This window comes from Rhopalosiphum maidis, chromosome 3, assembly GCF_003676215.2.
Source record: "Rhopalosiphum maidis isolate BTI-1 chromosome 3, ASM367621v3, whole genome shotgun sequence".
Taxonomy (NCBI): domain Eukaryota; kingdom Metazoa; phylum Arthropoda; class Insecta; order Hemiptera; family Aphididae; genus Rhopalosiphum; species Rhopalosiphum maidis.
Genome location: NC_040879.1, coordinates 17,373,768 through 17,387,634, shown reverse-complemented (window position 1 = coordinate 17,387,634; position 13,867 = coordinate 17,373,768). Strand labels below are relative to the sequence as shown.

Genomic DNA, 13,867 nt, shown 5'->3' with positions numbered 1-13,867 from the left:
GCGGAGATGTTTGCAGCGAGTCATGTCTTGTCCGTAACAGCACACTCAACATGCTAAAGTTGGTGTAATCAGGGTTGGCCAGCTCCAGACGGGATAGGGTTTCAGATGATTCGTTAACGCTAACTGAAATTATGATTGTATGAATTATTCTCAACAAAAAATTTGGTTACGGTACATGTTAATATTATAAAATATATTCAATCAACTACTTTTTTGAATTTGCATTGAAATAAAAAGGAACAAATAACGTACTTAATGGTATAGATTTAAAACTATTAAATACCTATAATATACTTTAATTTAATATTTTACAAATATTTTGCAGAAAACAATTAGGTTTATAAAAAGCACAGAAGAATAATAATTGAAAATAAGTATAAAATGTATCTATATATTTTTCGAATTTGCGTTATTATTATAAATCGCAATATACTTATGTATTATATGGAATTATTTCTAGATATATATAATATCAATAATACAAGCAATACAATTATGATACATAACAACATAAAACTACCTAATAAAAAATGAAAATTAATATAGAAATTAAACAATTCGAAAAAATATGTATATAATTAAAAACATTTTCTTATATCATGATGGAATGTAAAGCGAATAAATAAAAAATATTAAATGAGCAATTATTTAAATGAAAAAAAAATATTTCAATTGTAAAAATGTTTTTATTACAATAATATTAGCAAAAATAATTTAGGAACTCACCATCAGGACGATCTGTATCGGGGTGCATGTCGACTACTTCCCCGATGAAAACGATTGCGATAAACAAAATCAAAATTTTTGTTATGGACATCATGGTGTTGTACTACGATGATCAGAACTCGAAATGCACTACTGCAGAAACTAGTCTTTTATAAAGCACTTCAGTGACGGTGGAGCGCTGTCGGACAATGGTTACATAAATATGAGAAGGAGGGACACAGGTGCGCACCTACCAGTCGAACGATGCAACTGTTTGACCAACTGAACTCACCCATCTAAAAACTGCATACATGGTTTTGGTATTAACATTCGCTTTACGACAATTTTTGTAACTCACTAACTATTGAAATACCTACCTATCAATAATATTTGAAAATATTTAAGACGTAAATTATTCCAACAATATTTTTCCATTTACAGCTTATGTTGTGTTTAAGAGGATGCCATACCCGTATGTGTTGTCTTACTAACACATAACACATTTTCGTTCAATAGAATACATTTTGTGACGTTAGCTTTAATATTAGAGTAAATTTACCTATTATCAAATTTAAAGGAAAGAATATTATCTAGACAATGACATATGCTTTTAATGATATTATTATTTTAAAGTGAGTTAAAGCTATGTAAAATATAACAACTTTAAAATGTTCATAACTCACTTTAAAATGATAATATCATTAAAAGCATATGTCATTGTCTAGATAATATTCTTACCTTTAAATTTTATAACAGGTAAATTTACTCTAATATTAAAGCTAACGTCACAAAATGTATTCAACTGAACGAAAATTTGTTATGATGTACGTTAGTAAGACAGAGATAACACATGCGTATATGGCGTCCTCTTAACTAAAATAATTTTGATCGATATAAACTATAAATTAATTTTAGAACGGTGTATGTTAATATTCAAAATGATGTGATTTCTTAATACTATATATAAAGTATGAATAAGGTATAATATTAATTCTTTATATACAGCTATTTTGTGAACCGATGTGTGCTTGGACGCAATCCGGATACTTATATTTGGGATAAAATACGACTACCTGTATTCGGGCCGCAATCGGACAACTTCGATAATTTTGGAACGCGTGTACAATGCTCAAATATGTACTCAATAAATATACTTTATTATCATTATTAACATTTGATTAAAAATAATATGAAGACACATATTATAGAATTAGTTGTATTCATAACATTTTAAAATCGGAGTGATATGTACAGCATTATATTATTAACTGGCTATGATTTAAATATTTAACCCTAGAGGTATTATTTTTTTAATAATCGTTTCTTATAGAATAAAACATGCCTACAAACAGATTTGTAAATAAATACAAAACATCTCAGTTAAGTAGAAATATATAAAATTCATTCACTTGTTTAAGACTTTATATTATTAGGCTTAATGTTTTTTGGCGAGACTGTAAAATCGTCACATTTTTTCATCGATACTCCCTTAAGAGAAATCTTTATTTGTGCATACATAGTTTATTGTTAGCATGGTCATTCTACGTGACTTTGTACGAAAAATCAGTACATATTATACTCGATTTAACGTGTAATATAAAAGAAAACATATCGATTTTCAGTGTATTGTCCATCCAACACAATACTATCCGAATTTATTGAATTCGTAAAACCTGCCGTCTGGCGCCAACACACATTAGGTACGCTTTCTAAAATACCTGTAACAGTAACACAATATAACATGGAATTCATTGCCAACAGGAATATATCAATGTTTTTGTTAAATTATTGAAATAATGGTCTATACATGACCCAACCCTCGTGATTAATGGATTTGGAATTCAGCTGTAAAACTAGGGATCTTTTATATACATCTAATGTATCTCCCATATAAATATATAGGTAGTTTAATCATTGACGCCATTGTGTGACTGGATTACTAAGTGTATTACAATCTTTATTCCATATTATTATATCGTTTATAATGTGTATATATATATATATATATATAAATAGATACAATCTTAAAAGTTGTTTAAAGGTGATTGTACTTTATTATTTCTTTAAAAATACGATGAGACGCAGAAGATGTCTACAGTTTTCTTTTCCACTCATAAGCGATTAACCAAACTAACATTTGTAGAAATTGATATTTAAAATATTATGTCCAAATCATTTACAAATTTAGATGTTCTAATAGTAAATAGTATATTCATGTGAGAAAATTGCAATAATTAAAAATAAATAATGTAATATTAATAATTTTGAGTTATATTTAGAATATCTTAGTCTAAATACCTATTATATGAAAACATATATTTTGTAAAGGATATATCTGTCCCGCCTTCTATTAATAAAGTAATATAACGCATACCGATCTCAATTTTTTTGTACCCATTTGTACCTCTCTCCCTTTTGCGCAAAACCAAATCCCCCGTCCGGGTGCTGTAACGACGTCGTACAGGTACACAATGTCTTTATTGCCAATAAATTATAGGATAATATACTATGTATAATAATTACATCATAATAAATATTTATATTGTACATTTGGTACCTTTGGTTTACTAATGTTAAAAAAAATGATGCTCGAATGGTCCAATATTGCGTCAAAAGGCAGAAGACCTTTCGAAAAAAATGGGTATAGAACATTTTTTCCTTGGAATGATGGTTTTATCGCTGGAAAAAATGCGAAAATATTGTATACAAACCAATGAACGTAGAAAAGCAAAACTTATTATATGAAAACCTTCCTTTTAAATTATTTTCTCAGAGCCCTACTTTATGCAATGAAATAAAACACAACATTTCTTCTCAATTTATTAAAACTACCAACTTACTTTATGAAAAGATTATTTTATCATTTTCTATTATCTTAATAAATATTCTTAAAGAAAAAGATAAGAATGTAATGTTAAAATATGGTTCAGTCGTATCTATTTATCATATTTTTCAACCCTATAAAGAACCTGTTAAACTAATTGTAAAACAGTTTCTTAATTACCCTGAATCAACTATTCAACCACTATCTTCATTTAAAATTGGTGTACATATAATTAATATTACTCAGATGTCTGAAATGTTTTGTGTCAGCTTAGAAAATATTATATTAAAATATTTATTTACTAGATTATCAAACAACTCAGGATTCATTTCATCTTGTAATTATATGTCCCGAGTGGTGGCTTGAACTTTTTTTTCTTAACTCGCATTTAATAATTTTTACACCACCCACCCTAAAATTTTTTCAATGCTCTCCAAATAGTGAATTGATAAGTTATTAGTGGTAAAGTAATGGTTATTTAATATTGGTATATACAGTAAATCATGGAAGCTCTCTAGATCCCTAAACAAATTATACTTATAGGATCCGCATGACAAATCAATATACATATTATCTAAATGTAATTTTTTCTATAACAAAAATTCAATTAATAAATTTTATATGCACTGTACCTAGTTTTTGAAAATTTTAAGACAATTCATTTTTGGTCATACTTACATCTCTAAATTTTAATATAATTTTTTTTTTTTATCTAAATAATGGCATTTGGAATAATAAAATAAAGTAAATAACTCAACTAAATTATGAAATTACTATTTATTTAAACATAAGGTGTGATTTTAGTAAATCCGAAGAACAACCAAATCTGTTTATAGCTTCTTCAATATTTATATCTATATCCTTTTCACAACTTAAAAGAATGAGACTTTCAAGTCGTTCTTCACCCATTGTTGAGCGTAGTCTCGTTTTTACTAATTTTACCTAGATGTAAATCAAATAGTGTGTCATCAATTATAAATAGTCTTTACTCATAGTTTACAGTTATTACAATTTGTAATAAACATTAATATAAATATTTTAAAATTAATATACCTTAGAAAAGCTTCGTTCGGCTGATGCTGAAGATGCTGGTACTGTTCCTAATGCCTTGTAAGCCAGATATAAGTTTGGGAATGCAGATACTAAATCAAAACTTGTTAAAACATGTAAAATACTGGATACAGTAATAGTATTATTGAAATATATTGATTGGCTTTCATCATGGTCAATTTCCGATTCACTGGTTTGTAAGGTTTCTGGGTTTAATTCTGATGTTGTTTCATCAATAATGCATGTGTTGTGAAGATTGGCCGGAAATTTATTTCCATCATGCAAAGATACTACACTAGTACTAAACACTTTGTATTCATTTTTTAAATTTTCTAATGATATACCATCTATCCATTCTGCAACATAATTAAAGCAATTGTTTGGTAACTCTTGCTCGGGATCTTTTCCAAATTCAATAAGACACTCAGGTGACAGTAAAGCTAAGTCTTTTAAAATATTTTGAGTCCCACTGAATCGTGATATAAATGATGTTGTTATTTTATCCAAAGCCATAAAATATGTGTTTATTCTATATTTTTCAAATGGTGAATTTAAATTTACTTCTTTTGTTTTTTCATCTTCATCAATTTGCCTCTTCCGTTTTTTCGATCTAATAGTTTTAAAATCCTTTTCAGGCAGATCATGTTCTTCACAAAACTGTTTTGCTTCATTAATAATTTGTTCATATTTGATGTCAGAGCGCATTAATAGTAAATTTTCTTTTGCGTTATTTACAAGTCTTAATGCCTCAATAAAGTCCAGTGATTTTGACTGTAAATAGTTGGATAGTGGTGTGGTGACCGAAAAAACTTTTTTCATAAAAATTAATGTTACAACAAAACTAAATGTTGAACAAATATTTTTAAATATACTAGCATTTGAAGACGTTACTATCATTGAATGATTCCATAATATTTAGTGATTTTAATAATGCTTTAAATCGTTTGTATACAACATTAATTACACGATCATGAGATGTTCATCTCGTTTTTGAAAAACTTTTAATACGACAAATCCGTTCATCTGGATATAAATCATGTTGACATTCAATAAACACAGTAGTTCTTTTTCTAGCCCTCATGAATTCAATCACTGATTGCAAGTGATCAAAAAAATTTTTTGTGTCACTACAAGAGTCACAGGTATCAACCACAACTAGATTTAATAAGTGTGCAAAGCACCATACATAAATTGCCTTTGAGTTTTCGCATTAAATAAATGTACGTAACCCTGAATAAGTTCCTTGCATTGCAGCAGCACCATCGTAAGCCTGAGCACATAAGTTTTTCTTCCAATCAATGTTATGTTTCTCTGTTATTTCACAAAACTTTTCATACAATCCTTTTCCAGTTCCATCAGCTGCAGCCTCTAATGCTACAAGTCTTTCTTCAATAGCACCATGTATATTAACAAATCTTATAATAAATGAAAACTGTTCAATATTTGCGACATTAGTGGTTGTATCAATAATGACTGATAACAATCCAGCTTTTTTAATTCTAGTTAAAATTGAGCATCTTACTAATTCTCCCAAAATTTTAAAAATTTTATTTTGACTTAATTGTGATAAAAAAGTAAGTCTATTTATTTTTTTTTTTTAATTTATCTAAGTGTATTTTTAAAACAGCATTATGATGACTAGAAGCTCTACTAATTTTAAAAAATTACCTCTATTGTTTGAAGTTAACTTTTCATCATGTCCTCTAAGGGCTATATTCTGACGTGAAGTAAATATTATAATTTCAATGATGACACGAAGAGCTTCTCGATTCTCAGCAACATTTCTATTTGCATTTTCCATTACATGCAAATCAATTCTATAATTTTTTTGGTACAATCCCCGACTAATTTCGGATTCCAAATGTTCAGTGCTGCATTCATGATTCTTTATATTTCTATTGAGGTTTGTCCAATCATTTCATCCATTGGCCATGACTGATTTTTTGGCTTTAGTAAATCCAAATAACTTACAATAATAACAATATATTCGGTCAGAAGAAGGAGAGTAGGAAAGCCATAATCTTTTTGTTGGTAATTGATTTACAGTTTCTTTAATATAATAATATGATTCGTGGAAAGAATGGTTTCTACCCATAGAGTCTGTCTTAACAGGAAATGTATTACCAATCAATTCATTGGGTAATGGCTGACAAGGTCCTAAGTCAACAAGATAACTTAATAATGAACTTAACACATATTGAGGAATCAAAGCTGGATCATTTGCATATTTGTTGACTTCTATATATGTAGATCCTCCTTAAATAAAACAACAGTAATTTAGTATAAAACTACAAAGCATAAAAAATAACAAATAAACAAATTAACTGACAATTTAAATATTACTTACTAGCACACTGAGTAGAATCATTTATTGAAATACATTCTACATTTGATGCATCAACAGATTCATCATTCTCTGGGCATATAGATCCTCCTTAAATAAAACAATAGTAATTTAGTACAAAACTACAAAGCTACAAAGCATAAAAAATATAAAATAAACGAATATAAATTAATTGACAATTTAAATATTACTTACCAGCACACTGAGTAGAATCATTTATTGAGATACATTCTACATTTAATGCAAGCACTTTAATTTTTTTTTTCACTAAAATATCTTTATTTTACAGTCAAAAACCATAGTATATAACAAAAATTAAAAATTAATTCATTTTTACCCAAATATTTTGATTGTATTGCTTGAAATAAAAATTTCTCTGTGGAAAAAATGTATTTAAGTTTAATAGTTTAACTGGTTTAATAGAAAAATAGAAAAGTGCATATTAAAGTGTAAAATATGCCTTATAATAAAAAAGTAAAATATGCTTTTATATACAAAATAAAAACTAGCTTTGTGAAAACATGAGAGGTATTTTTTCATACTCTGCTATTTTTGTGACTGTGCTACTGTGTTAAACAAATATTCAAATGCTAAAAGTCCTCTACCCTACTAATAAGTCATAAAGACAATAAAAAATAATATATGTTGAAAATCCCTGTAAATTAGGTTTCATAATAATTTTATAATTTTTAACATGTAATACTTACCAATATTTCAGTTAAAAACAGAGTAAAATTGTGTAAATAGAAGTATAATAGGTACTTACTTAAATGTGGTGAAAAAAAAGATTTGATATCTTGCGTTTTTCCAGCGCTTTTTTCAAGGTTTTTCAATTTACAAGCCTTTAAATGCCTGTTCCAGTTTGTCAAGTTCATTAATGTCTTAATCTTACCACACGCACATTTTGTTTCATCCATAGCATATATTATTTTAAAATGTAAAAGTATAATATGGGTAACGTGGGTAAAATGATGAACTTAAAGTCTTAAAATAATTAACAAATACAGTTCTGCGGATTACGATTCATAAATCACGCTGCTTAGCCTAGTGCCTGCCGGTAGACATTGAACAAATAACTAAATAAGAATCAAACACATTCACTCGTATTTTCTGATCCGCCAATGAACACGAAGTGGACTATCAAAATACCAAGCAGATATCATTTTATTTATAAAAATATTCAGACTATTTATAAATAACCATACGTTCCCCAACACCCGTATAATATACGTATGACATAAATATTATAAACAATAAAATTATCACCCATATTAGATAACATCCTAGTAACAACTATTTTACATAATAATAACTTACTATTATAACTAACGTCTTTCATCGATAATTTCTTTAAATTAATAAATATAATATTGTTTATATTCAATTCCTGGGTTTTTGTTACTGTACGACTACACTGAGTACACATGCAATAATAATATACAACTGAACATTGAACATCTAATTTAATTGCAAGCTACAAACCTTTGAAAATACTTCAAGTTACCTTTTCCAACCATAGGACACCCACCCACACATAACATTTCTGTGAATCACGTGATTCAAATTTACCTCCTTCGAGCCGCCACAGTATGTCCCTATATATTATATTCGAATAAATAATTAATGCACATTATGGTTATATTTGAACTATTGCATAAATGTAACAAATGTAACATCTTGGTAACATAGATTAATGATTATGAATAAATAATGCGTGCATAATATGGTTGTATTAAGCTGTCGTAAGGATGTTGATAATTGATGTTTAAAATATGTTTTGTGAAAGACATTCATCATTTGCATTGCGTGAACAAAATATTGCACAGTGGGTACGGGTACGACCAAAGAACGATATGAATAAGTTTGTTAGCTTAAAATTAATCGATATTTTAAAAATGTTTGCAAATAATAAATATTATTTAATTAAGTGGTGAAAACGGTTTTTTGAATACAATACAAAAATACTGTTCGTTGAAATGGTGTCGAAACGGAGACCGCGGTACCAGGGGTGCACGGGCCATTCGTTACACGTTCTTCAGTTTCGGCATTCATCGGCGGAGCCGCAGCTATATTAAAAAAAAACAAATGGTCACGATGGCGACGGTGTACTCGCCATGTCAAAGTCACCGCATACATTCCTGTTACATATATTCTTATTATTTGTGGTTATGAGCACTTTTGTTGCACCGAGCAACTGAGGAAAAAATAAAAATAAAACTTATGCAATTTTTTTTTTTTTTTTTTATTAGAAAATTTACAATCTGTATTACATGACACAATAAGTAAAATGGATGACTGATATAACACTATATACATAATAAAATACACATGAAGCACATGATGAGGGAAATCATCCAGCGATAGTACCCTCTAGTAATTTATTTTTTCTTCATTAATTAATTTAATAGATCACGACACCAATTTCTTTTAAGTCGACGTGGAGGGTTGTCAGGAAGATTACGTGATGCTAGGTGAATGACTAAAGGATTGAAATGATGTTGCAGTTTGGAGTGAAATGTGTTGTAGTATAATTTAGCTAGTTGGTCAACTGTTGGAATTCTTAAATCGTTGTGCAGGGTTTCATTTGTTACGTACCAAGGGGCCGAGGCTATTAACCTGAGAGTGATGGACTGGGAAGCTTGGATAGTGCGGACTTGAGAAGGTTTGGCGCATCCCCAGATTTGCATACCGTACGCCCAGATGGGTCTGAGTAGAGATTTGTACAATGTGGACTTTGTGTGTATTGACAGTTTGGATTTAAGAATCGGCCTGAGTAGATGAAGGCGGTGGTTTAGGATTTTACGTTTGGACTTGAGATGAGGTCCCCATGTCAATCTTTTGTCTAGTAAAATTCCCAAGTATTTTACCTGGTTCGATGAAGGAATCTCGACTCCTTGAAGTTGGAGCGAGGGGAGATTGTGTTTACGCAGAGTAAATGGCACTTGGAAAGATTTATCGGGATTTATTAGAATTTTCCTGGTTGCCCAGGTGTTTATTAAATTGAGGTGATTTTGGAGATAGTTTGAAGATAGAATAGGGTCTGAATTGGAGGACAGTATAGCAGTATCATCTGCATAAGTTGGTATGGTTGTGTTATCTGTTTTCGGAATATCTGATGTATATATGTTGAATAAATCGGGTGATAAGTCACTTCCTTGAGGAACACCGGCAGAGATTAGAAAGTAGGGGGATATTGAGTCGCCCTGTCGAACTGCAAATGTACGATCATAGAGGTAGGATTGGATTATTAGATAGTAGGGAGCTGCGAGGAATAATTTTAACTTGTATAGGAGGCCCTCGTGCCACACTCTATCGAAGGCTTGGGCCACATCTAGAAAAACTCCTGGGCAGTATTCTTTATTTTCGAACGAAGTTTGAATTTTATCAGTAATTCTATGTATTTGATGTACTGTCGAGTGGGATGTCCTGAAACCAAATTATGTGTCTGGTATTATATTGTTTGAATGAATGAGTGGTCTAATTCTTTTAAGGATAATTTTCTCGAACAATTTGGCTAAAACTGGTGGTAGACTTATAGGTCTAAAGGATGACGGTAAGTGTTTGGGTTTACCAGGTTTATGTATAAGTATTACTATAGAAAAATTCCAGATTTGGGGGAAGTGAGAGAGTCTTAACATGGAATTGTAAATAAATGTGAGAAATAATAGAGTTTTATTGGGTAAGTGTTGTAATAATTTGTTTGTAATTAAGTCATATCCAGGTGACTTCCTTGGCTTTAGTTTGCTAATTAAGTATTTGATTTCATTTGGGGTTGTGTGTTTAGCTGGGAGAGACATTGGTAAAGGACTATTAAGAAATCTTGTAATGTTGTCGAGGTGTGCGGATTCGCGATTAACATTAGAATGTGGTGTAAATATATTTGAGAGATGGGTTCCAAAAAGTTCCGCTTTGTCTTTGTCAGAGATCGCTAGCTCTCCATTTGGACCACTGAGCGGTGTAGCTTGTTCTTTGATTTTGAGTATATTTTTGGTAGTTCACCATCATCATAGAGAGCCGTCATTGGAATTTAGTGATTGAAATTTTTCTTGGAAAAAGTTGGATTTGTGTTTTGAAATGAGTTTTTTGATCAAATTTGATAGATTATTTAATAGCCGTTTATCAGAAGGCAGGTTGGATCTTTGCCACAACGAGCGAACCCTTCTTTTTTTTACTATTAATTTTTGGATTTGGGGAGGAAGGATATTATGCTTTGAGTTTTCGGGTGTATTTTTGACATACGATGCATTATAAACGGCGGTTTGAATTGAGGTCGTTAGGTTTTGCGCGGCTTCATCGATTTGTTCGGTTGATTTGAGTGAGATTTTTAGGTTAGTGGCATTTTCTAGATTTTTTGAAAAGGAACTCCAATTGACTGGTCCTTTCGCTAAGGAAAGACGGGGAGGATTGTAGTAAATCTCACAATTCAAATTGAGAAGAACTGGACTATGGTCACATGCTGGATCTGCTAGATTTTTTATGGAATGAGTAATGTGTCTCGGGATTGTGGTTAGAAAATAATCTAAAATATCGGGGTGCCGATTTTGGTGGGAAGGCCAGTAAGTAGGTCCTGGAGGAGATATGAATGTTATTCTTGTGTTCAGTATAATATTTTGAAGCAACCGACCTCTAGTGTTATCGGTTCGACAGCCCCATTGCGAGAATTTGGCATTGAGGTCACCGCCTATAAGAAATGAGCGGCCAAGTGAGTTCAGAAACTGGGAGAGATGTTCAGGTGATATTGCAGGCCTTGGAGGACAATAAACTGAGGTTATAGTTGTGGGGATATGATTCAGAGTAATTAGGATGTTTGTGGCTTGAATAGTGTTAGTTTTGTAATTCAGTAACGGTTGACATTGTATTTTTTTTGAAATTATAATGGCCGAGCCCCCATGAGCAGAGCCATCAGGGTGGTCGGCTCGATAAATGTTGTACCCGGGGAAAAAGTTTTTAGAAGTTGAAGTGCAGTGAGTTTCTGCGATAAGTGCAATGTCTATATGTTTTTCAGTGAATAGGTTGAGCAGTTCGGGTTCATGACGTTTAAGACCGTTTGCGTTCCAAAGAAAAATTCTAAGGGAGTTTACGTTCGCTTGTTTATTTAACATCTTTTAGGACTAGTTTATTTATGACAGTAGTGAGAAGTTGGATTAAAGAATTTATTACTAATTTTAATTCTGATAAGAATGAGGAAAATTGAGAGGTTAGATTGTTATCGGGTTGAGTATTAAACATATTTGAATTGTAATGATTTTTTTTTGTAGTAATTTGATTTGTCTTTGCTATCTTGTGGGTGAGACACGTTTGTCGGAAGGCTTGGGAATTCCTTGGTATTATTTAAATTGAGATTGGGTTGACCAGAGAGTGTTCCATCGCTAGTGGTTTTACCCCCATTTACATTATAATTTAAATTAACATTTTGTTTAGTTGTAGCTTTGGAATTATTGTAAAGTTTCTGTAAGTCTTTGTGAACGGAACATCCGCGGTAGTTCGCCGGATGACTTCCTCCACAGAGAGCACACGTTGGAGATTGATCTATGGATATGGTGCAAGATGAAGATGTGTGAAATTCAGCGCAGCGGACGCAGCGAGGTGGGTGTGAGCAATAGCTTTTGGAGTGGCCGTATTTCTGGCAGTTTTGGCATTGAATTACATCCCGACGTTTATGTGGTTCTTCGATTCGAACTTTGGTGTGAAGAATGGATGTTACTTGGAATGTTTCTTTGTTAATCTCAGCAGGTTCAAGATCGACAAAGATGAGAGGCAAATTTTTTTTTGTTGTTTTGTGACGGACATTAGAAACTTGACGCACTGTGAAGCCAATTTCTTGAATGGCGATTCCGACCTCATTTAAAGAGGTGGAAGGATGAATATTACGTACAACAACACGGAAAGCTTTGTTCTCACGTTGTTGATAGGTATGATACTCGGCTTTATTTTCAATTAAATACTTTTTCACAGCTCTATAAGAGTCGGAGTTTTTAGTCAGGATTTTTAAATCATTAGTGGATGATTTGAATAAGAAATTTTCAGCACCAAGCAATTTGAGAAAATCGTTGCGAAGCGCAACAAAATCAAGTACGCCATGAACCATAATTGGTGGTGGAGATAGTGGAGGTTTGGCGGGTTCACTAATGTCGTCTGATGCTTCATTTGATGGATTTTGAGATGGGAACGCTATCTCTGGGTTGTCCTCAACTGCAAGGCAGGAGTATCTATTTGTTGTTGAAAATATACTTTTTTGGGTCGTCTTAGCTATTTTGCTTGTGGAAAATTCGCCAGAGGATGAAAGATTCCTACTGGTTTTACTAGACTTTTTGTTGGTAACGTCTATGTCCATGTCAGAATTTTCGAACACATCACTTGATGCACTCTGTATACGACTGGACGACGCAGAGTTTGTTTTATTTTTATTTGAGATTTTATTCTTCGAATCAGTAGTATTTGTATTATTATTGCGGTTCATTGTGCGTGTTATCGTTATCGCGACTTTGGTTAGATTAGATAAATAGCTGCCGCCGGCAACGCCGGGGAGCGTGGACGACAATTAATTACGTAGATACCGTTTAGACGTAGTATAGTAATTATATTACCAGTTTTTTGATGATTTGGGCTTGAGAGGTTGAAATACCGTGGCGATGACAGCAATGGGAAACACAGGCCGATATCCGGATTTTTTGACACCATTCACAATTAAATTGGTTAGGTTGGACTTGAGAAACAAAAGAAACTGCGTGCATGGATAACTGATACGTATGTTGCGGACAACAGTCACGGAGCGTAAACGAACTTATGCAATTTAAACTTGAAAATAAGTCTTTCAAATAAGATTATTCGCCTATGTTTTATCGAGATTTATAGGATTATGTAAGAACAACTTATAAGGACCCTGTATCTAGTAATAATACTAGACATTACAAATTACTTTTTGGCATAAACTAAATTGGGAT

General features: G+C 31.5%; 2 protein-coding genes across 2 annotated transcripts; both read right to left on the bottom strand.

The window, feature by feature from the left end:
* Positions 1-4,306: 4,306 nt before the first annotated feature.
* Positions 4,307-5,617, bottom strand: LOC113557759 (zinc finger MYM-type protein 1-like). Its single transcript, XM_026963312.1, has 4 exons — positions 5,544-5,617; positions 5,141-5,420; positions 4,583-5,002; positions 4,307-4,471 (listed from the first exon to the last, which is right to left on the bottom strand). Exons 1-4 carry the CDS (start codon positions 5,615-5,617, stop codon positions 4,307-4,309), a joined length of 939 nt encoding a protein of 312 aa, XP_026819113.1.
* Positions 5,618-5,789: 172 nt separating this feature from the next.
* LOC113557758 lies at positions 5,790-6,380 on the bottom strand. The gene is made up of 2 exons (XM_026963311.1): positions 6,248-6,380; positions 5,790-6,106 (listed from the first exon to the last, which is right to left on the bottom strand). The coding sequence occupies exons 1-2, from the start codon at positions 6,378-6,380 to the stop codon at positions 5,790-5,792; spliced, it is 450 nt and encodes a 149-aa protein (XP_026819112.1).
* Between the last annotated feature and the right edge of the window lie 7,487 nt (positions 6,381-13,867).